Source organism: Chaetodon auriga, chromosome 9 (assembly GCF_051107435.1).
Source record: "Chaetodon auriga isolate fChaAug3 chromosome 9, fChaAug3.hap1, whole genome shotgun sequence".
Lineage (NCBI taxonomy): Eukaryota > Metazoa > Chordata > Actinopteri > Chaetodontiformes > Chaetodontidae > Chaetodon > Chaetodon auriga.
In genome coordinates this window covers 17573432-17597020 of record NC_135082.1, presented here as the reverse complement: position 1 = coordinate 17597020, position 23589 = coordinate 17573432, and the positions used below count along the sequence as shown (strand labels likewise).

The window sequence follows — 23589 nt, the reverse complement described above, 5'->3', positions numbered from 1 at the left end:
GCATCGTGTTATATCACCCAAACACAGCAATAATTACGCATTGTTTCTGCTGAACAGTGTTTATTCACAAGGTGACATTTAGATTTTGCACACTAGCTACCATGAAACTCTCTAAATGATCTCAACTGTCCCTGATGACTATCCAGTGTAAAACTCTCGGGTGTGTAAGGTAATACCAACACTAGTCAATTTTCATTCTACAGAAACTGTCAAACATGGTGCGGGACAACAAATTCCAAAAGTGTCAGTCACTCAGGCACATTTAACATTTCAATTTAAACATTTAAAGAGAAGGCAGAGTTACTGCATGTGTCAAAGTGTGCTCATACTGTATATTCTGTCATACTACAAGAGAAGGAAAGGTCGTACGGGCAGGAAGCAAAGCAAACACATTAACGTATTCACTCCTGCCTCACTTCCACTGCTGTCCTACCAGGGAATGTAGGCTGGAAGTTGAACAATGAACACCCGTTTTTCATTGCTAACTATTTTTAATTAACCTGATGGAAAATGCCAGGTGACGTCTTTGAAATACGTGGCAAAAATCACTAGTTAGGACAAGATGGCCACAGTGCAAAGAGAATCTGTCTGAGTTTACAGTAGACTACTGTTTATAATAAAATGGTTTGTCAGGTAAAAACTGCCTGAGCAGGAAATTGTGGGGCAGCAATCTTATTGCAGTCATCTTCATGTTATTGTAATACATTGTCCTGTTGTTTCTAAAGGAGAGGAGAAATGAAGCACCTTTCTTTGTCATTTAGAGAATTCAATCAGTTTGTATAGCTGCCACTCTGATATTTCAGGGTCAGTTGCCTCATTTAGTCCTAATCAAAGACTTCCACCTAAAAAAGGAGATGAAGGAAATAAACAGGGCAAAGGCCATTTGGCACCATTGACTTCCGACTTCATCAGATATATACTGTGTACATCTGTTCTGATGTAAGGAAAGGCTTATGTTACAAGTTATAAAATGACAATATCTGATTCTAATTTCGACATTTAAGCAGGTATTTGCTTCTAAGTCAACAGTTCTGATGGTTCAATCCCATAAATAAAACACTAGACAGTACAACGCTACTACATTTACATCAGTCAAACTTTGCTGGCACAGAGTCACACACTGAGAAGGCAGCCGTACACATTAAGTTTGATGTAACGGATAAAAGGAACACAGCTTTCCCTTATTTGTGTTTTGAGTTCATAAAACAAACACTAGTTGTGGGATGTCACACAAGTCCTGAATCTTCTCACAATAATGAAGTTTAGGGTCGTTTTTATACCCATACAAATGTATGCATAATGGGAAAAAACTGGAAATTTTTTAACTCTTAGATTTCACAAAGAGTAGCAGAAGAGCATACAATCAATTTTAATGAAAACTCTGATTAAATCAGTCTTGGGGAAACAACGGACATAAAGGAACACACAGCTTGTTAGTTTGGTGAATGAGGGTTGATATCACTGCCTCACAGCTGGTGTTTACTGTGTGCGTGTGTGTGTGTGAGTTGTTGTATTTCTGTGAGATCAAATGTCCTCAGTAGAACAGAAAACCAGGGTGTCTGTAGGGTGTTTGCAAATTCAGAAATATTAAGACAATATTTGGATAAATTGAGCAGGATGGTTTGAGTTGAGAGAGTTGGAACATCCTACGGCAACTGTGCCAGTGTTATTAAATCAGGGCCAAGAGAGAAGCCCCTCGCTGGGCTGATATGCCACTTTAGGAAATTGTGATGGGCATAAAATTAATTGATTAATCCAGAAAATAGTTGTCGCCCTGCTCAATTTAGGTTTGAAGGCAGAATTCAAGTTAGGATATTAAGGAAAAGTTTACATATGTGTGTATGAGTATAGAAATACAACAGTGGGTCTGTTCGTATGTTAGCTAAGAGGAGGAGGTGGTGGAGGTGGTGGCGGCAGGGAGGGCTCCATGTCTGCCTTGCTGCGTTTGGCCGGCAGCGTGTGGTCATGAGCTTTGCGAATGTGTCGGTAAAGGTCGCCTGATTGTGTGTAGCTCCGGTAGCAGTAGCGACACTCATACGGACGTTCGCGTGTGTGCACGATGGCGTGGCGCCTTAGTGTGTATGTACATGAGAAAGTCTTCCCGCAGACCCCACATGTGGGGACGTCCTCCACAAAGTTCCCCATAGAGTCCTGGAAGTCCTGGAAGTATGCAGGAGGGTCTGAATGATGCTGAGCTGTGGACGGAGGAATGAGAGAGGCGGCGAAGGAAGAAGTGTCCTGGGAGGAAGGGCCGGCGCCGGAGGAGGAGGAGGAGGGCGAGAGGGGGAAGGAGTAGTCATTTGAATGGGAGGTCATTTGTGAGAGGCCCTGTGGGTGGGAGGAGAGAAACTGCGGGCTGTTCAGCTCCTCTTCTTGGATGTCATCTTCAAAGTCGTCGTCTACTTCCATTACTGGCTCTCTCTCCCCGTCTTCCACTTTCTCCTCCTCCAGCTCTTCGTCAGATATAACTATGGCCTCCACTTTGACTTTCACGCTCTCTCCATCACTGTCGTCTGTCCTCACTCTGCCCGTAAGAGGGTGAGATCTTTCATTTCTAGAGGCGTGTGAAGCTCCCGTGTCCCCCTCAGGAGCCTTAAGGGTTTGGGTCTGAACACAGTGTACGTCCAAGCTTTGCCTTTGGAGTGACACGGCACTCTGGATTCGAATCTGGGGAAGCGAACGCTCTGGAGCCGTGCGAGTTGGGTTTGTTTCTGGGTGTGAGGTTAGTGCTGATGCTTGGATTAACATGACCATCTGCTGTCCTCCGCCTGACGTACCTCTGTGGTCAGTGTCTGATGGCTTCCTAACAGAGTCATCACGGGGCAGTCGGGATGAGTCCTGATGGGGGCTGGGTGAGAAGCTGGACTCTGACTGGGAAAAAGCAACCACTGACCGACCACCAGCCTGGCTCAGTGGCACCAGGGAGGAAGAAGACGAGGAGGGCTGCTGGTTGCTGCTGTGGCTGGTGAGCAGAAGAAAGAAAGGAAGATTTACTGTAAGCAACCTTTTTGTAACAACAAATCATAAGAATGTGTGTCAGGACGGAGTAACAACCTACTGGAGTAGAATGCACTTAAAGTGAAACTACAGTTTTCATGTGTTAAAATCCTTTCATCACACGAGACGAGTCAAGAGTTGAAGAAAACAATCTTGGAAACTTCTGACTCAGTAATTATTTCTCATGTGAATTTAGGAAAACTTACCTTGACTAACACTGAAAATGATATCATGACAAGGCTGCAATTACAGATAAGAAATAAAGGCTGACAAAATGCAGAAAAAAAACAGATTCAGAAGACAGACTTTATGACAACATGGGAGCTGTATGGCTAATGATAAGTTACTTTAATGATCTTATTGTGTTTTCTTACCTTTTAATTTCATTGTAAACACCAAAACAAATTCCTTGAGCACATTTACTTGTTGAATGAGTTTCTTATTGTGATTCTAATGTTCTATTCAACTCCTATTCTGCTTTGAGCTCAAAGCAAGTTTTAAATTAAAGGGCAGTGAACACCAATCTAATATTTAGAGTACACTGATGTTTTTGGAGTGCCCCCTCCCCCCAAGTTAAAAGTCGCTACAGACCCCTACCTGTATGTCTCGGTGGTGCTGCAAGGGCTGCAGAGGGTCGAACCCTCTCCCTGACCTCCAGTCCTCAACCTGGTGTAGCCTCCCAGGGCAGGGGCAGACGGGCCTACGATGAGGCCCTGCACCAGTTCTCCACCTGGGGGTTGGGGAGGGGCATCCATGCCTGGCTGCGTGGTGTCAGCGAGGTCGGGGCTCAGAGGAGTCTGGACTCGTGTCTCTGATGACCCTCCACCAGTCCTCCGCTCAGACTTCACAGATTCCAACTGACTCCTCTCTGCTGTTATGGATACTGATGACAGTGGCGCTGCTGTGGCGACAAGATTCAAGTGATCTCCCGCCATGGCTCCCACAGGCTCAGCTCCACCATCACCCCCGTGCTCCCCGCCTGTCTCTATTGCCTTCCTTGCACCAGCACTCTCTTCAGAGCGAGTGCTGTCCGCCTCGGCCAGCGGCCCTCGTCTCTGCAGGCGTCTCTTGCATACTCTCACCACTTCATTCATGTGCAGAAAGCTTGCAGCCGCCAAAATGTCCTCCACTGGTGGAGACTCGTCCAACTGCAGCACGCCTTCGTAGACAAAGTCCAAGAGCAAGCCAAAGGCAGCAGACGTGACAATGTCGCTGTCAAGTGTGACAGAGCTGCTGGTTCCGTTTCCACTGCCGACCCCTGGAGAGTCCGAGTAGAACATGTGGAAGAAAGGTGAGCAGGAGGCCAAAACAGCCCTATGAGCCAGGAAACGGGATGAGCCCACCAGGACGGTGCAGTCACAGAGGAAGCCCCGCTGGCGCTGGGAGCGCAGAGCTGACAGCAGCTGCTGGGAATGCTGGGGGAACTCCATCACCTGAGCAGCACATGAACATGAGAGAGGGCAGGGACACAAAGAGATGATGTTGATGTCACTGAAATAAATCACTTCATGTGCTACTGGCATGGCTGCAATCATGATTTTCAAATGACGGTTGATAAACACACAAATGGACCATCATGACATCATACTGGACAGATGTACATCGGAGTTATCCTAATATAAACTGACATTCAGATCAACTAAATTATGCCCAACAACAAAAAACCTGCTTACAAGACAGACTATCATTTTCCATGTACATCCATGTGCATTAATGTGAGATTACAAATACAAATTACACGTAAACATTAAGAGAATATATTGTGACTAATTTTCCAAGCTTGGTAAATAAAACTTGACTCAATCCGTGCATTCTTACAAAGGTGTACGCAGGTTATCATATAACACAGCTCATAATAAATAAAGTGCGGTTTATCACGGAGCAACACCGCGTCCATCCGGGTTCTCCCATCCAAGTTTTTAGGAAGCTCCGTGTAAAGTAAACGCGTCACGTCAACAATTTGTTTTTGAAAAGCAGAACACTGATGAAAAAACGGCCTATTTCTGTCTTCAAACACTGATGATAGTTGAGAGTCATCCGTTACCGTATCTTACGTTACGTTTCCATGGTGACAAGCTCGATTTGCTCAGTCCGTTGGCAGCTCGGTCCAGGAGCTGAATCTTAATTTGAGACGCGGGGAAGACGAAGGCGGCCAATGATGGCATGCAGGCGAGAGAGAAACATGGCGAGCAGCACCTCGTGTATCAGGGGACCACAAATGACCCAAATGACCAAGTTATGTGGCAAGAAAAACAAGCAGCTCCAGCTCAACTGTGCTAACATTAGTTAGCCAAGTTAGCTCAGCCTCTGTGCAGTTCAAGCACCGCGGGCTCCAGTGACGACAGTGCTTTGTACAGGAGTCGTAAGTTTACCCTGAAATAACCCACAGCATTTAAAATTGAAGATACCTCGTATTTTTCGTGGATAGGATCAGTCAGTTCTTACCTGCAGCTGCTGTCTGAGTGATGTTTTCTTCCACGGCAAAAAAAAGCAGCTTTTCCTCTGTGGTGCCAGCGGAGCGCAGCACCGCCCGCCGCCACAGTGCCACCTATGAGCGGAGCGCGAGAGCAGACAGGAAGTGAAAGCGTGCACGCTGGTTGACGGAGGGTCATTGACCACAAGCGTTTAGTGTTTTGTAGCGTCTCGCTGAACTGAAACCAGTATAGCTGATCAGTAGATGGCACAGTGCAGTGATAGACGAGGAAGAGGAGGCAGAGGGGGGAGAGGAAGGAGAGGGAATCGTGGTGGAGAGGTGAGAGATTACAGCCCTATAAATTGGGATATTGCCCCATCTCATGACGCCGAACTCCCCGGTGTTGACTGTCAAGGCATCTGTATGAATTGCCTTGTATGGTAAAGTCAAGATCCTATATTTAAACCAGAGCTGTAACTATAGCTCTCTCTCTCTCTCTCTCTCTCTCTCTCTCTCTCTATCTGTGTGTGTGTGTGTGTGTGTGTTTGTGTGATTGTGTCTGTGTGTGATGAGTAATGAGTAATTCCTTCTCCTCTACCAGGACAGAGATGTCCGTCTGTCTAAATCCATGTCTTATGCTCTTCGGCATGGAGCTAATCAGATGGGTCTTCAAATGGGTACAGGTGAGCGGTCTGGTCTGAGAAACACAAGTGTCCCTTCACTGTCAATAAAAATCAGAATTTAAAGCATTTCAGATGTTATGATCTCCTTGGTTTTGGGGCTATTTTTCACTGTCAGCCTGGTTCAAACAGACATATTGGAAGGCTGTACATTGGCAGTGGTGGAAAACAACTAAGTACATTTTTGAGGTACATGTACTTTACTACAGATTCGGACTGATAATTCAAAATATCGTGTACAGTGTGATGTATGATTTTTACTGGTTATTGCAGGTGTATTTTTAGAAGTTAAGACTGAATTGTTCCCTAGGGGGAAATTCACAAACTACCTAGCAGTATGAAAGCACTTAAAATCACCCCCACCTTTGCCAGCTGCAACATTGAAGCCATGCAAGCATTAATCAATAATAATAATAATATAATCCAATACTATAATATACATGATTCTGAAATGGGCCATTCGGCATAATGACTGCTTTTACTGAATGCTATTTGTACTTTAAGAGTACTAGTCTATGTACTTCTTCCGCTACTGTATATCTCACTAAACTAACTACATTGACGTTATAGATTAGGCTGCTTCATTTATAATAACTCATGTTTGCTCACTCAACAGGTGTTTGACAAATGCATTTTGAACAAATCTACACTGAACATGTGATCTTGCTGTAAATTACCATTATGACTGTTAGTTTGAGGGCTTCCTTTCTGCATCATTCATACCGACGTTTGTGTTCAGCGTTTCACAAAATGCATGCCGACTGCAATGAATTCCAAGGCAGCATGCAGGGCAAAGAGTCCATGAGAGAAAATCCAGTGTGGAAATGTGACCATAACCGTAACAGCTCTTATCACCGTAGATGGCTTCCTGTTTGTGGAGGAACTCCTGGCTCACCCACAGTTCCACTCATACTCACTGGAAGACATCGAAAGAGTCGTGGCCACAAATGACAAACAGCGCTTTAAGCTTCGCCCCCACCCGGTGGACGGCCGCCTGCAGGTTCGAGCCAGTCAGGGCCATTCAGTGCAGGTAAATCTCTGAAGAGGTGTTCCTGGAAAGAGATATGTGGCACTGAGAGGGGGATACTTAACTTTGTTCACAAAACAGCATGCCAAGATGTATTATCCCCCTGAGTAGATGCTATAGTCAATATATATATATTTAATTTACACCTGCTTTTAAATTGAAACACTTTCCTCTCTTGTGGACCAGCTACAATGATACATCTCCATGTGAATTAGATAAATGAAAAGTGATGTCTTAGTGTGCTGTCACACCTTTTAGCTCAGTTAAAACTTAGTCAGGTCCATTTGCCCTGTTATCATACTTTGTTCATGTTAACCTGTTGTGCTGTGTTTGTAAGCTGTCAGTGTGAACAGGAACTGGACCAAAACTACAAAGCAACAGTGTAATGTGTTTTTTCCCTCAGTCCAGACCAAATGAACCAAACTACAGGTGTGAATGCAGGCTTACATTCGCACCTCTTCATCTCTGAAGCCGCACATAAGGATTTAAACCAAACAGCCACACAGACAATGCAGACACAGTGTGGTAGACAGATGCCCAATCTGCGTCTTGTTATGTGTTTGGGAGAGTGTGAGCGAGTTTTCTAGAAAGCCACGTTGTTCCACCAAGTGCATACAAATGTAATAAAACAATAGACACCGTCAAAATATCACTTTAAGTCTAATTTTCAGATGATATATGCTGTTTGTCCTCAAGCAAAAGGCTGCTGAAATGCACCTTCACTTTGATTATTTTTTCCTCTTGAATCATTGACAGCTGCATTTTTAGAAACCTTCATCAGCCTTGGATTTTAATGCCACCCTCAGTCACTCCACTCACCCCCCCCCCCCCCCCCCCCCCCCCCCCATAGTAAATTTCACAAAATCCTCACAGCTAGTTAAGTAATGAAATTGTCATCCTACTCAGATTTTCCTTAACAGGCATTTGAGTTGGTCTCTGTGTATGACATTTCAGCTCAGTCCAAAAAATCTCCAGTGCACATCCAGTTTTAAATGCTGTGTTAATACTGTTTGATTTGCTGTGGCCAGGTAATGGATTTGGAGCTGAAACCGGTCCTGGCTGGTTCTCCAGACTGCCCTGCTGAGGCGGTTCATGGCTCCTACCTCCGCAACTGGAACTCCATCCTGCAGCAGGGCCTGAGCCGCATGAAGAGGACACACATCCACCTGGCACCAGGCCTGCCAGGGGAGGATGGTGTCATCAGCGGTAAGCTGTGTGCGTGTGTGTGTGTGTGTGTGTGTGTGTGTGTGTGTCTGACAGAGAGAAGCCAGCTGAAAATGTAGACAAATAGGTTCTACAGTGTGATTCACTGTCCCACCAGGCATGAGGAAAGACTGTGATCTCGCTGTGTATATTGATGTCCCCAAAGCTCTCGCTGGTAAGTTGAGCCACTAATCACCGCTACTCAATACGCTCAGTTCAGTCTGCGTGTTTTGACTCTCTCTTACATGGGTTTTGTGTGTGTATCTGACTGTACAGACGGCATTGAGTTCTTCTGGTCAGAAAATGGAGTGCTGCTGACTGCAGGCGACGCAGAGGGAAAACTTCTCCCCAAATACTTCAGCCGCGCCTTAAGACTGAGACCTACAAGTAAGAAAAACGATCACATGGATTCATTCAATCTAGATTATTTTCTGTTGAAACTTGGATTGAGGACCAACGCTTAATGTTCACTGAAGTCACTTTTGGCCTGTGTTACAGGGAGCATCCTGCCACTGCAGTAGCAGCAGCGGATCCGGCTCTGTCATTGGCCAATGCAGGACTCACCTGACTGTGTTAGCATCCCACGGTTGGTTGGTGCTCATTCTAGTTCCCCTGGTAACACTTGTTGTTTGGCAGGAGCCTCCTGTTGAGGCGAGTTTTGTCAGCAGTGTGAGAATCCATTCAGAAATCACCCTAAATGGGACTAAATAGGTACATTCTTCATTTTGGCATTAGTGAAAGGATCGGGGTGGCTTTAGGGACGCATTCTTTATTTTTATATGACAATTCAGCCATCTTATGCTGGCAAATGTCACTTTTCATTTATGAGTATGGAGGCTTTCTTTTCTCTATTGCATTTTTAGTGCTACATAAACAATAGCGCACATTGGCTACCAAGATAATAAAACATAACCCTGGTTACAAACGCTGACTGCTGGCAACAACCAGTCAGGCCTTTAAATGGAGGACTTATTGTGTGTGTGGGTCATCACTTGACAAAGGGAAAGCAGAGGATGCAGATACTGTGGTGTTAACAGACTACTTCAACAGTTTCTTGTCAGATATGGACCCCCTCTCTCTCTCTTTCTCTCTCTCTCTCTCACACACACACACACACACACACACAGCATGTGAGAGGAGATAAATGGTTTGAAGCTTCCTGTGTAAGAAACAGTAATTATCACCATATGTCAGAGCATAAGGAGTGAAGACAGCAGAGACTGAAAAGTGAATTGTTGTATTTATTTTAATTAATGTCTGTTTTTTCATACAAGTATTAGCGAAAACATTTCATATTAGCTTGTATTTTTCTGCCTGTTGTCGATTCTTGGCTGTGATAACGTGGCTGCTGTAATGTGCCATAAACTTCAAGCTAAAGTCTAAGTGAAAATGAAACTGCAGCTCTGGACAAAGTGAGATTTTCTATCCTGAGCAACAGGAAGTTCAAATACTGCGAGGTGAAAAAGTGAAGTTGGTGCTGGTTGATGCATCTGTTGATTTTACATTTCCATTAGTTTGACTGTCAAGCCTGCTGATCCTGGACCAGATGTCCAGCAGTTTGGCCCAGCAGCAGTCCATCCTCACATAAGGCACAAGTCGGCATGAGGTCCACAGAAGTCTTGAACTGTCTGAACATGTTAATCCATCCGTTGATGCAGCTACATAGTGTGTGTGACTATATAAAAACCTAGAAGGACTGACAAGGTGGGTTGTAATACATTTACACATCAACAGAATACCTTATTTTGACTACTACTCATCTGTTGTTTTGTGGTTGGAACATAAAATCCTATCCCACATTTCCACTGCTGAGGCACACACAAGATCTGATGTGGGCTCTGAAGGATCCAGTTTGTGTGTGTTGTAGTCCTAGAGAGCTTCGTGGCCTCCAGTCAGCTTGTGGAAAAGCTCCTCATTGAGCGTGTCGCTCTTCTCACGACTGCGTGTGGACATGAAAATGTAGCCTCCGATGAACTCGTGAACAATTTTGCAGTCGGCGGTCACACAGCTAAAAGCAATGTTGACGTTGCCTTCAAACTCTATGGCCACCTGGAGGAGTCAGAAACACACACGCAAAGTATATGAGGCTCTTTTCAGATCAAAGTTCTTGTCAGGCAAAAGTTATATTTTTTATATTTGTACTCATAATTGTGAATATTAGACTCCATTTCTGTCATATTCTGCTCATGGATTCCTCTAAATCTTTCACATTGGTCCTTTAATGAGGCCACTCTTGTACTGTGGCAGCATGGTTTGAAGAGGAGCTGGAGTTCATGCTTGATTTTTGGATTTCTTACTGAAACTCACTTGTTTTGACCTTGTGTTATCACAAATAGACACACGAGAAACACTGTAGAGTCTTTTTTTCGCTAACTCACATATTCCTGGAAGCAAAGGTTTGAGATCTTGCTGACTGTTCTCTCAGACAAAACCTGAATGAAAGTGTTAGTGTCACCTGTCGTATGTCCCAGTTGACATTCCACTGCTTCATGTTGTTGTAGCGCCAGGTCTTGACCACATCGCCCACGCCCAGGTCAATACGGATGAGACGGTTGGGAGCGATGCCCAGTACCTCGTCCTTCCGACTGCCCTTAAACCTGTTGGCCAAAAACATCTTCATCCTCTTTTCTTTTGTCTTGCAGAGACAAAAAAAAAGTCAATAATTAATCCTCCAAAGATTTGTAACAATTCACTGGCTTGTTTTTGTCACACCCAGATGCCAATTCTGTGTTTTCCACTCTTCCAAGGATCTTAAAACATCATCATAACACTACACATAAAACAATCTGAATTTCTGCCAGTGGAAGGTTTAAGGATTTTAGATTTTAGTTAGCTTTGTTTTATTGGTCTTAATGCACTTTTAGACTCTCAAACTGAGTATTTTATGAAAGTGTCACTGATAGTGAGTGCTGTTCAGTAATCTCTACATTTCTGTTGTAGAAGACTAAATGTTTACTTACATATTATTTACTTCATACACAGTATTTATCCAGTTACACTTACACTTTAATAGTTCTAGTCTTCTCACTCCTACATTGATGCTATCTGGCATTCAATCATTTCTGAAAAGCATTAAATCGAAATTCAAACTCAACCTGACAACAACATATGAGAGGCCAAAGTCAGGCAGGGCTTGCCAGATCTGCAGGAAGCGCATCACTGCATCTGTGAGCGAGAGCTGAGCCACGTTCTGGTATGCGTCCAGGATACGAGGGGTCAGCTGGAGGAGCAGGCACAGGGTAAAAGTTTAGATGTAATTATATTTTTGCTGACTTGAGCACAAAGGGGGCAGAGGTTTCAGCTGCAAAACTGTTCAGTTAGCTAAACTGTGCAAGGTCACGGTGCTACTGTCCAGAAAACCGATAAAGTTTATTTCAGTTGGTAGTGTGACCCATTGCTAAATGTCATGCACAATGAAGAGGATCAATCAATGAGAGATCGGTGTGAGCGACTCTGCTGTAGCTGCCTCCTCCTCCACATTTACTGTATGTGAAGCATTTACTATATTTATCCTTTTTCACGTCAGCTCTCCTCTGTACCTGCTTGGTTTTGTACTTCTTATGGTAGCGTGGTGACACCAGACTGTGAGTATTGATGCTTTCATCATTAGCAGGTGCGTTGCCATGGGAACCGGAGTTGGTCTTTTGCATAGCCAGGAAGGAGCGAATGCTCTGGATCTCGCTCTCAAAACTGCTGTCGGCCAGAGTCTTGCCTTTGGAGCCCAGTCGACATGCAGCCATCCACTGAGCATACTGCTGCTCCTGGGGGGCGAGAGACAAAGACGCAGAGCAGAGAGAGAGAGAGAGAGTAGGTGAGGTCGTGGTCAAGAGGTGAGATAGTGACACGAAGATGGAGGTGTTGAAAGAGAAGGTGGTGTGTGTGTGTGTGTGTGTGTGTGTGTGTGTGTGTGTGTGTGTGTGTGTGTGTGTGTGTGTGTGTGTGTGTGTGTGTGTGTGTGGCGCCTCACGTTTTCACAGCGCAGATAGACCTCGTTCATGCCCTCAGGTGCTGGTATCAGGAGTCTGATGAGGAATTTCTGTGCTGCCACGTTAACGTCCGGAGCCACCTCACATCCTGTGTGCAGGATAAATATCAAAGGAACATTCACAACTAAAATTCGACACTTGGACACAGAAATGAAGCGCGGTGAGATGAGATAGAAGAGCATTCCTGTGATGAACATGAGTCAGACTTCAATGACATCTTGAGTCGACGCCGTAGCCCACTGGGTCATGCTCACAGTTAATTTTCTGTATTTATGTTGTCACCTGCATTAGTGTTCATTTCTCTTTGAGCCCAGAATCTTGTTTTGTTTTGTTTTTTTTTTAAGTTCCTTTAAATGGTTCATAATGCTGATCTAGGATTAGCAATGATGTCATTGATTTCTCACAGACTTGCACAGAAGCAGACTCGAAAGCAGCACTCTCACTTTTTACCATATGTGGAAAGCTCTGTTTGTGTGTTGAGGTTTCCTATGCATTACATGTTACTGTAATATGTGGTCATTTCTAAGCAGTGATGTTACACAGAGGTAAATAAACAGGCGGTTAAAATATGACTGCTACTTCATTGGTCACTAATTTGTACATACTTATTCTATTGATAACTGAGTACATTATTGGTGACACAGAAGGAAATGATCCTAATAATGAAAAACGCGATAATCAGTACCTTTGAGGTTAATCTGTTGAATGGGCTCTCCGATGCTCTCCTCTTTGCTCTTGAAATAAGTGATGGAGGTATCCTGGAACTTGAACCAGTACTGCTTATATCCCTTCAGAGTCAGCCTCTTCGGCCTGAGATGCACAATCACATAGCTCAGTTTCACGACATTTGTAAAATTACAAATATGTGTTTTTGTTTTGTCAGGAAGCTGGTGCTATGCTCTTTTTGAACTCATCTGTCATATAGGCTATGCCGATGGGTGGTTCGTAAAATGAATCTCACCTGAATATCTTCAGATAGTCGTTGAGTTCCGGTGCTGTCATGTTTTCCTGGAGGAAAGACAAAAATGTTTTTCAGTGGGTAAAAGATTGTTGTGTTGTTTGGGTTATCTTCGGTTCTTTCTGTGTGATGTTCCTACTTATTTTATTTTGACATTAGGTCTGAAACAAAGTGCAGAACGTAGAAGAGTTACAGCCCTATAACAGTTATACTTAAAATCATTGCAGGTACTCCTGTGAAATGCTCTATAATAACTTGAGTTATTGCAAATGACCCTCCAATAACAAAACAATAAGATCTTAAAAGGTGCAACTGCAGCTGAGAGTTTAACACAAATCACTTTGTTGAGTCAGTATCTGCTACTTCTGTTACGATTAAACTGACACAGACGAGTACATCCAATATGTCTGACCAGCATCTCGGACGCAGAGCTGCTCTCTCCCTCCATCTTGACCTCCAGGGACTGCAGGGCGGACTCCAGGTCATCCATAGCTGCATTGGAGCTCAGCATCATGGGCTCCGACTGAGACACCTTACTGATGTGGTACTACATGAAAGAGAGTGGAGCGACAAACATTTAAGAACGTAGCGGATGTTAAACAGCTCAGATTGATTTATGCTGTCTGTGGTGTTTTCTGGATACTCAACTCCTTTTGTGAACAGCAGCAGTTCTTTGTGAGCAAATAAAGACTGTTTATACCTGGGTGAGTTTTATCTGTAAGTGCTCCTGCATTTATTAATTTCTTTCTTTCTTTTATTGCTTCCAACCCTTCAGCAGCAGTGTTTTGTTCTACCTGTAGAGCTGCAAACAGCATCATCTCCTCCTCAGTGCAGTCGATGTCCTCCAGCAGGATGGCCCAGCGTGCCTGCTCATACAGCTGGGTCAGACGCACAACGTCGTACTGCACCGACAGGAAGAAAGAGTCAAATCAAGAGAGGAATGCAGTGGCAAACACACAAACGCACACACATACTGTTTTCTATAAAACCAACATGTACACGCATGCACACCTTGGGCTCTATATCATAGAAGGCAAAGTATTTGAAGCGAAGCCAGACTCTGTCATTTTCTTGGATGCCCTGCTGCATAAGACAACGGGATGAGTCCAACCACCTGAGGGGGAAAGAGAATAAGTATGTTTATGAGGTTACATGTGACATACACATACAGTGTGTGTGTGTGTGTGTGTGTGTGTGTGTGTGTGTGTGTGTGTGTGTGTATATATATATATATATATATATATATATATATATATATATATATATATATATATATATGTACACATACACACATCTTACATACATGTATGTATAGATATAACTGTTGCATTTGTTATTTCTTTATTTGTTTTGTGCATTGTGTTTCAGGCTTGCTGTTGCAACAACGGTTATTGCAGTACATGGAGTTCAGGTTTAGTTCAGGTATGAGCTTAAACTTGAGAAAGGTACCGTGGGAGAGAAAAGGAGAGGCGAGAGAGAAACAGAAAATAATAAAGCAAGTTTTCCCGATGAACATTTGAGTGCCCTCGCTATCACTGAAAGGACAGTGCTTTGGTGCAAATCATAAAGCCTGAAATCGTTCACACAGCTCCAGGAATAATCCAGCTGCAGGGCAGTAGTAGTAGTATCTTTATCAAGAGCATGCATGTAAGATAGAGTAGGTCTGGACTTGATTTAGAGGAAACTGCTTTATTAGCTGAGCAAAATCTAACTCTTTGTTGAGAAGTTTAATTAACTAAATGCTGTTCACCTGTGAGTGCAGGATAGACTGGTGAATGCAGAAAGGTGTGCTGAATAACCCAACTTCAGTTATCAACACTGGGACTTAAGTGGTAACAAAAAGGAGCATATTTGTCAGCCAACAACACAGTTGCCAATAAAGACTGAACCAGATTCCTTCTTATTGTGAGACAACAGCTCTAAGCACTGAACCAGCATGCCTTCTGGGTAATTGGTTGGCACAGGCTTTATTTTCTAGAGTCTAATTAGCCAAACAATTTGCACCTGTGAGCTGGATTATACAGCTCTCATTCAGGCAGTAACAAGGCATTCAGACAAGTTTGTGTGTGACTAGAGGAGAACCTAAACATGGTGATATTATTATTGCTGAAATCAAAGGACAAGCTGTGAGTTAAAAAGACAGAGTGAAGAAAGATTCAGTCTTAGGTGTTTGTTGTTTGTCCTCACTTAAAGGAACCATACACATATCTGTGACGGTATACCTGCCGTGGATGTGGGCCTTGTCCACCACGCTCGCCGGGCGGTACTGCTTGGCTATGACCTCAGGGGCGGGGGGAGGCTGGGTGACCGACAGCATCTTGTAGACGGCCTCCATCTGAGGTGAGTCAACGAAGTGAGCCGGCATGCCATTATACAGGCAGGGCCGGGATGCTGCAGAGGAAGTGTAGGAGGGTTACAGCCAAATCTTCCAGGGGAGTTCACTCAGTTTCTGCTTTAAAATGCATGGGGGCTGCTCAAGAGTCTGCTGGTAGGTGTATTTTACACTCCACAATTAATGTTCTCCACCATGTTGCAGGTCTATCATTCGATCATTTACAGGTAGAACATAAAGCCTTTTGAGGAATGCTGATCTCAGATGTCATCATCTCAAATACCCAAATCTCAGAGACAAAACTGACTCGACAAACAGTGATCATTGTTACCACTTATAGTTCACCTGACTGTTATGACTATGCTGAAAACACTGTAGGGACATTACAGCATTTTCTGTACTGATGTTGCAGCACTAAAGGGAGGTCAAAAGCTAATGTTGTAAAAACTGGATTTTTGATCTTGGCAGGTTTTTTGCAGAGGGCCACCAGTGACAAAATGTGTGTCTGTAAAGCCTGCAGTGTGAATGAAGTGAGATGAGTGTACCTGAGGAGAGGGGCACCTCGGTCAGGTCGTAGAGCTCCTCAGCCGAGTCTTTATCTTTCTTCTTCTTTTTCTGCTCTACAGGTCGAAGGAGGGAGAGCTCCTCGGGGTGACGGATATCTGTGTACGGTAACAGAGGGGAGATGGATGCAAAAGTAATTAGCTTTATCAAACAGACTCTGTCAGCTATAACACTGACAGATATAATATGTAGGGAAGGGACATGCTAAGACATTGGACGACTGGCAACCACACAAAGTGTTTTAGGTAAATGTATTGTTTATACGAACTGATTTTCTGACCTTTTTCAACTGTGCATCATCTGTGGTGCAGTCTGACTCCAGATCAGAAGATTGTGTGTTCACATCATGTCAGAAGCAGTTAGTCTGCTTTTCAATAGCTAGTGAACCCTTGTCTTTGGAACAAAAGAGAGGAGGAAGGAAAGAGGGCTCTAAAGAAAGAAAGAAAGAACAAATGGAAAGAAAGGCTGAGACTCACTGAGCATTCTGCAGATGCCCGTCACCGCCTGGAAGACGGGGCTGGAGAAGCAGGCTCGGAGCCGCACGGTGATGCCGTTGGGCAGACACAGCTTCAGGGGCTTGTGTTGGGGCATGAAGACCAGCCGAGCATCAGCATGGATGCCATATTTCTCCAGAGTCCAGGCAGTCCGCAGCAGCCACCGCTGCTTCTGCTCCCACCACAGCGCATGGTCCGACCAATCACGCTTGATCTCTGCAGAGACAGACGGAAAGCAGATGTCACTACCACTGACACAGCTCACAGCCATTAGTTTCAAGCACCGATGTGTGAAGTCGGTTGTCTTCTGACTTTTCTCTCACACATTCTCACCTCAAGAACTCGAGAAGGGGGAAAGTTTCAAACCACTGGGCATGAAAACAGAAATGAATTTACGGACCACTGAATGAACAACTGGAACATAACGTTTTCAGTTTGCCCACCAGTGTTTACTTTATTACTAGTTTGCTGAACAAGTTTACAGACTGTGTGGTACAACGTCGAGTGTTGCAGTCATGTCAGAGTCTGCAGTTTTCCTTATTCGGGAGCATGTCTGAGCACCATGTTCAGTACAGGTAAACACAAATTACTCTACTGACCCAGTAAACTAGTTTTAAACTGGTTTCAATAGTCCATCGTGATTCACTCCCACTTCAACACGCAACCTTACAAGGATCATTACGTTGTTTTGATGACAACTGGAAAATGTTTAATCCGTCAGCCTAGTTTTTGGTTCGTGAGCTGATGAATCGACCATTAGGGAAACCTGAACAGACTCTGTGGCGCAACGGTAGCGCGTCTGACTCCAGATCAGAAGGTTGCGTGTTCAAATCACGTCAGGGTCAAACACTTTGTTGAAAAAGAAAGTTTTGGGCTACGCAAGGATTCACAAAATCCCTCGTGAACTGAACGAAATGTACACGTCACGTGGACCCATCCGACCACGGACACGATTACTGGTCTTTAGTGCACATCGATAGTGCCCAGGAAGAAAGGAAAGAATACAAGGCATGGAAGACAGAAAAAACAATATGAAAACATTTTCACCTCACCTCCAGAATAAGCGTTAGTGTTTATTTTAGTCAATTCGAGCTGATAAATGGACCAGCTGACCCCGAAAAACAGACTCTGTGGCGCAACGGTAGCGCGTCTGACTCCAGATCAGAAGGTTGCGTGTTCAAATCACGTCAGGGTCAATATATATGTTACATGTTTATCGGTCGATTCTTGAATTAGAGTATGTCTTTCACGAGCTAAAGGCAGCGTAGACATATTGTCACCTCAAGAACTGTTCAGTGGTGGAATTCCTCACAAATGGTTAAGATAAGGCTCTCTTGATCCCACACCAGGGAAATTAGAGAGGGTGAGATAAACGTGAAAATCCATTTGGCTCTTGTTGTAGCTATGATGTGAAGCAACAAATCAAATACTGTGCGGAAAGGCCTACCCGATGAGTTACACCAACATTTAATTTTGAAAAGGGAGCATTATTGTGTACATTTGCTTGTCTTGTATATTTCACCATCCTAATTCAGTTTGATAACGGTGTCTGGCATGTATGCAAAAAGAAGACAGGTTGTTTACTGTGTTAAATTATCATAAGACATGCATTAGTCAATGCATTATTTAAGCATATGTTTTGTCACCTTGTGTTAGCAGTGTATCACACTTTGTGGGTGCAGTTTTACCTCTTTATACCAAGCAATAACCAGAATATCTTCAGCCTGTGCTGTAGTGCATGAAGGCTGTATCATGAATTCCTGTTTATGTGCTGCTTAGACAATATATGTGAATTCTTGCATGGCCATGCAAATTATGTAACTAGCTAGTGCAGTGTGAGAGAAAGACTGAGACGAACAGAGGCAGACAGGCAGTAACTCACGTGACTTTTCCACCAGCTTTAGGATGACCCCTCCGATGTGAAGGTCAGAGGCCACGCTGACGGTGACAGGTGGCGCGTCAGACCCCAGGTCCTCCATTGTGACTGACAGGTCCCACGCTGCCATACTGGGACAAACAGAGAGAGAGCGAGAGAGAGAGAGAAATGCAGGACACAGGCCTGACAGAATCGAGTGGACAGATGCCAGGACAAGAGAGGAAAACAGGAAAGACAAACATGGAGAGTGAAAGAAGGAAAGAAACAGTGACAAATTGTCAAGAAAGCCTGCTCAACAAAGCTCGTTTAAATGGTCCTTTATGTGTAAAAAAAAATGTCTTTTGTTTGTGTTTTTGTTTAGTGTAAATATGAGGACAAAACAGTCAAAGCAGCCAAGGACAAGAAGAAGATGATCAAGACTTCTAATCAGTCACTTCAGCGAGGTTGCTCTTTCATTTGTTTTTCCACCTCATTGAACTGCCAAACCCATGTGACACGAAAAATGTTCAGATGTATCGTGATGGTTACTTTAGATTTATATGTCAGGAGTGAGAAATGACACACTTTGATATACATGAATAAATTGTTAAGATGTCCGAAGAAAACATTTCGTCTCTTAAACACATTTCATTACGATCCTAAGATATGACCAACAGGAATTAAAGATTCATTTTTAAGAAAAACAAAGTAGCTGTGAGAAGTTGAGTTACACATTCTAAAGACTGTGAAAGAACTCGATAGAGTTGCTAAAACAAAGCCTCAGCTTTCCAGAACATTCAGATATCAAACAAAGAGACAACAGATGATCTGTCAATTACACTCCAATCAAATGTGAAAAAAAAAAAACACTTTAACTCATGGTTCAATATCACATGATACTGAGTAACTCTGACACATGCACACACACACACACACACACACACACACCGAATGCATGAGTTGATAACATGTCCAGTTTAGTGAGTACTTCCTGTTTCTGACTTGAACTATCACCACAGACACACTTCCGCTTTCTGACCCGCCTAAGGTGGGATGTTCACCCAATGCTAACACAGTAACCCACTGCATGTGTGTGAAAGCCTAAGTCCATCGTAAAGATATTGAATTTAAGGATTAAAAATGCGTGTTTTTGCCCTGTGTATCTGTATTTTCAAAGATTAATGCCACAGACAGAAACATAAAAGTGAATGGCTGAAATGGCTGAACCTAAACTTTCTTTATTTGCATGATTCTGAATATTAGTTTTCATCTGTGACCAGTTCAATTAATGTGACTTCATAAATGACCCCACATCTGCATACTTAATACAGAAGCCTCACACATACACACCCTGCCCAAACTCTCTCTCTCTCTATCCTCATGCTTTCTCCCTTTCTTTCATGCTGTCACACACACACACACACGCGCTTTGAAAGACAATACCGTTAGTCTCCTCAGTCCAAGATTTTGAGTGATGGAAATGGGGGAACTCCGGCACTTCTGTCAGATCTCTGAGGAAGTTTACCGGGGTTTACTGCAAAAATGTGCAGCAGTTTCACCTCCCTCGGGCTGGGTCGGTTGTGGTCTGTGCTGCCGTGTCTGTGCAGCTTGTGTCACTTTTGTCAAGAAAGGCTTGTTCCTTTTTTGTGTCAGTTTCCGGCAGACGGAAATAAGGGTTCCAGTTCAGACTAGCAGGCTTTGTGACTGATGCATATTTGACTGTGTGTGTGTGTGTGTGTGTGTGTGCATATGACATATTTGGGAGACTTGATATGAGATTTTGAAATGACAGACCACATGCATTATGGCTCTCCTCCCTTTGCGTTTTTGTGTTTCTCCTACATCCAGAGAGTTGCAAGCACACATGCAAAAACACAATTTGTGGTCAAATTTTATGTATTGCGAGATCAACAGTGAGTAGTTGGATGTAGGTTATGGATCCTAAATTTAGTGACTGCTTTTCCTGTTTTTGTTGACATGTCAGAGGAAAAGTAAAGGATGAATAGGCAAAGGTTTAGAAATGAGAGCCAACAACTGGATAATTTCCATCAAATGTATTATTTAATAACTTGGTTCAGTTAAAACAAAAACACACAGACCTCCTGTCTATGGAAGAAGTCCAGATTATCTTGATATCATCATAGAGTACTGAGTTCACTGGTTTGATTTGGGTAATAATAATGATCTAGCCTTCTTTGAAGGACAGGCATGACCAAATTTACCTGACACTCAGTTGTACAATCCGCTAGGGGGCGACACACTATACTCTTCGGGTTCGTAGAGCAATCTTATCTTCCGGTATATGTAACCCACTACTTACTACAGAGAGTTGGTCTTTTAACTCAACTTCTTAGAACTAAGAAATTGTGTTTACTAGAATGTTTGGTCGGCCAGTGTGCTCTCATCGTGAATGTCGATATTTCCGATATTCATGAAGGAGGCACAGGTTTGTGGTAGTTGGCTTCGGCTTTCCCATGTCATCTCAGTCGGGGTTTACACTCTGTGTGACACTTAAAATAGAGCGGCGATAGTCAGATTGCAAAATATCCGGTTTCACTAGTATTAATAGCCATAGTCTGATACCAGCACTGGATACCACATTAACGCTTATTAACACCTTTTAAAATTTGTCGTTTAGCAATAGCCAACTAGCACCCCTTGTAAATGGTACATTCCGCACGTTAACGTCCAAAACAAAAATGGCACATGAGAACGTTCATCATTAGGAGGTGTGTGTGTTCGTATCGAAAACGAAACCTAACAACGGTGAGGCTGATACTGATATCTGTCGGCGTGGACACGAACCGTTAGTGCACTCGGTGACACTCAGGCATGGCACCACAAATATCAGCTCTACTTTCATATGTCAGAGTCCCTCTGTCCACCGGCCCTCTGTCCCGTGTTCGTGCTAACTTCCAGGGAGCCGGTGTCAAGTTCAAACACAATTTAACTCCTGGAAGCCTCCAGTTGGGAGGGAAGCCAGCAACAAGTCCTCTCTGCGGCCATATTAACGTCCGAGCTGAGAAGTTTTCAACAACAACGACCGCAGCTGTTTGGAAGTCCAACCAGGGACACGCTTGCTCCTCGCCCCGGGGGAGGAGGGGTTGGTTGAGCAGGGTCGCCCTCGGTGCTGCCCTCGGACTGAGCACAGTCGCGGTGGTCCAGTCTTTCCACACCGGAACCCTCAGCGCCATGGCCCTCAAAGTTAACCTGAACTCCGCTGAGGGAGACTGGAAGGAGACCAAGGGTGAGACGGTTCAACCAAAGCCTAGAGGATGTTCATTTCATTTTAAACCCGCTATCCTGCAGTGTGCTTTGTCAACAAACGATGGAGAAACGTGTGCTGTCACATGACCCAAACACCTGTCCAGGTGTCAGCCACTGTCTGGCCTTGCAAACACATTAGACCTGGAAGAGAAAATGAGTTATTTTGTCTTCTGTAATATCAAAGTAGAGTCAGTACACTATAAGCTCACAATATATAAAAACACAATGTAATGTTAGTATATGAATCATTTAAATACATCTGGGCTGCAACTAATGAACATTTTGACAAATTATCCAACTCAAAGTGATGTCTTAAAATTCTGTCTTAGTTCGAAAACCAGTAGATATTAATTTTCAGAATAATATAACGTGACGAAGGGCAAGCATGCATTGAGTTTGAGCAGCTGCAGCTACCAAATGTTTGGTGTGTATACCAAATAAATGAATCAAGCAATAAATCTGTCCTTGAACAAACTGGAACTTCAGTGCAAAAGCTGCACGATGACCATGAAGTTCTTTCAGAGTAGTATAATCTCACAGTACACTGTACACTTAATGGTTCTGTAGGAATATTACTGTTTATCAGGAGGTTATGCATGAGGTACTTCATCCTATTCCTCATCAAGCTTTTCTTCAGTCTGGTGAACCTAAAGTACCACATTCCTCTGTTTCCATTACATTATAAATATTGAACAAAATCTATCTAGCTAACACGTAATTACTGGCCATTCTCTTTCTCCACTGTCTCTCGCAGACTTCTTGCTGTCTCTGTCTGTGAAGGACAGGCGTCAGTACTACAGGACTTCGAGCTCTGTGCCACTGGACGACATCCCAGTGTGGACTCCCGCTGCAGGTCAGACACCCAGCATCAATCAGTCACTGTCAGATTCATTCAAGGTTGGATTGAAGTGGTGGTTAGACTTTATGAGAGGGCTGGAAAGAAGTGAGTACATAAGTGCGATCAGATATTTGGCTCCATTGCATCAGGTAACTTATAAAACTGCACACTGAAAGCATTTCCAAATTATGAGCGACATAAAGAAAGTTGATAGCATAGCACCTTGTGTGCAAAATGTTATATATTCATGTGTAATATGCACTTCGAATGCACACAAAGTATGCACAAAGCAAAAGATGACCACACTGAAATAACATGTAGTTAAGAAGTTAATCACTGGTTAACACATATTAGAAGCTGCAATAAATATTGTCATTTTTTTCCAAGCAAACAGCTTCTAAATGTCTTTATTTTGTTCCTCTCCATCTGACCTCTGTGGAAACTCTTCCCCCTCTGTTTGACAGAGAAATGAAGCAAACTCACATTTTTGCCTGTTGAACAAAGATTGAACAAACTGATCCTGAAACTGAATGTACTGTATGTATGTGTGTGTGTCATTATCAGGTGGTTCTGGGCAAACTCGCTACCAGAGGAATGATAAGTTGGACCAGAAGATCTCCCTCTACAGCGGCGACATCACCCAGCTGGAGATAGATGCCATTGTCAATGCAGGTATGTGTGTGTAAATGAGCGATGAGTGTTTGTTTGTAGCTGGATCACACAGTGTGGAGGTCAGTGGTCCAACACGGTCACCAATGATCTGGATTTTCTCTGTTTGCAACAAAAGTAATCAGAAATAAAAAGAAACACATGCACAAGAACAATATGAAGAAGGCAGTCAAACAGTGGGAAATATGAGAAAGGATTATGTATTAAAAGTCTGGGTGTTACACTGCGCGCAGCCCCCAGTCTGTTCATCTATGTGCATAAACTGTATATAAATTTAGCACAAAACACCCGTGAAGGCGGTTTCTG

At 43.6% G+C, this 23589-nt stretch overlaps 5 protein-coding genes and 2 non-coding genes across 11 annotated transcripts in view; 4 read left to right on the top strand and 3 right to left on the bottom strand.

Moving 5' to 3' along the window:
* Positions 1 to 30: 30 nt before the first annotated feature.
* flrt1b (fibronectin leucine rich transmembrane protein 1b) overlaps positions 31 to 23589 on the bottom strand; it is a 78088-nt gene continuing 54529 nt past the window's right edge. Inside the window, exon 4 of the transcript XR_013077568.1 lies at positions 31 to 1327. The gene's annotated coding sequence lies outside the window, so the exon portion shown is untranslated. The remainder of the gene's footprint in view (positions 1328 to 23589) is intronic.
* zbtb3 (zinc finger and BTB domain containing 3) lies at positions 47 to 5541 on the bottom strand. Of its 4 annotated transcripts, XM_076739072.1 has the most exons (3): positions 5443 to 5541; positions 3595 to 4430; positions 47 to 2962 (listed from the first exon to the last, which is right to left on the bottom strand). In XM_076739072.1, exons 2-3 carry the CDS (start codon positions 4425 to 4427, stop codon positions 1879 to 1881), a joined length of 1917 nt encoding a protein of 638 aa, XP_076595187.1. In that variant the 5' UTR covers positions 4428 to 4430; positions 5443 to 5541; the 3' UTR covers positions 47 to 1878. The 4 variants fall into 4 exon arrangements, with proteins under 4 accessions (XP_076595187.1, XP_076595183.1, XP_076595184.1 ...); XM_076739068.1 differs by lacking the exon at positions 5443 to 5541 and having other exon boundaries at positions 1319 to 2962; positions 3595 to 5104; XM_076739069.1 differs by lacking the exon at positions 5443 to 5541 and having other exon boundaries at positions 1319 to 2956; positions 3595 to 5104.
* trpt1 (tRNA phosphotransferase 1) lies at positions 5123 to 11786 on the top strand. The gene is made up of 7 exons (XM_076739076.1): positions 5123 to 5749; positions 6012 to 6093; positions 6951 to 7120; positions 8146 to 8323; positions 8439 to 8495; positions 8597 to 8707; positions 8819 to 11786. The coding sequence occupies exons 1-7, from the start codon at positions 5675 to 5677 to the stop codon at positions 8839 to 8841; spliced, it is 696 nt and encodes a 231-aa protein (XP_076595191.1). The 5' UTR covers positions 5123 to 5674; the 3' UTR covers positions 8842 to 11786.
* fermt3b (FERM domain containing kindlin 3b) lies at positions 9550 to 20108 on the bottom strand. The gene is made up of 15 exons (XM_076739073.1): positions 19953 to 20108; positions 18537 to 18713; positions 16637 to 16870; positions 16142 to 16258; positions 15487 to 15655; positions 14276 to 14378; positions 14059 to 14166; positions 13677 to 13811; positions 13268 to 13314; positions 12992 to 13116; positions 12288 to 12394; positions 11860 to 12081; positions 11416 to 11540; positions 10776 to 10917; positions 9550 to 10369 (listed from the first exon to the last, which is right to left on the bottom strand). Exons 2-15 carry the CDS (start codon positions 18658 to 18660, stop codon positions 10190 to 10192), a joined length of 1938 nt encoding a protein of 645 aa, XP_076595188.1. The 5' UTR covers positions 18661 to 18713; positions 19953 to 20108; the 3' UTR covers positions 9550 to 10189.
* Positions 17428 to 17499, top strand: trnaw-cca (transfer RNA tryptophan (anticodon CCA)). Its single transcript has one exon. It is a non-coding gene; the product is annotated as a tRNA-Trp (tRNA).
* trnaw-cca (transfer RNA tryptophan (anticodon CCA)) lies at positions 17779 to 17850 on the top strand. The gene has a single exon. It is a non-coding gene; the product is annotated as a tRNA-Trp (tRNA).
* macrod1 (mono-ADP ribosylhydrolase 1) overlaps positions 21043 to 23589 on the top strand; it is a 109214-nt gene continuing 106667 nt past the window's right edge. The window contains exons 1-3 of one of the 2 annotated variants that reach the window (XM_076739074.1): positions 21043 to 21756; positions 22531 to 22629; positions 23179 to 23286. In XM_076739074.1, coding sequence (XP_076595189.1) covers positions 21342 to 21756; positions 22531 to 22629; positions 23179 to 23286 — 622 coding nt within the window. In that variant the 5' untranslated portion in view covers positions 21043 to 21341. The remainder of the gene's footprint in view (positions 21757 to 22530; positions 22630 to 23178; positions 23287 to 23589) is intronic. The other variant, XM_076739075.1, reaches the window with a different exon arrangement.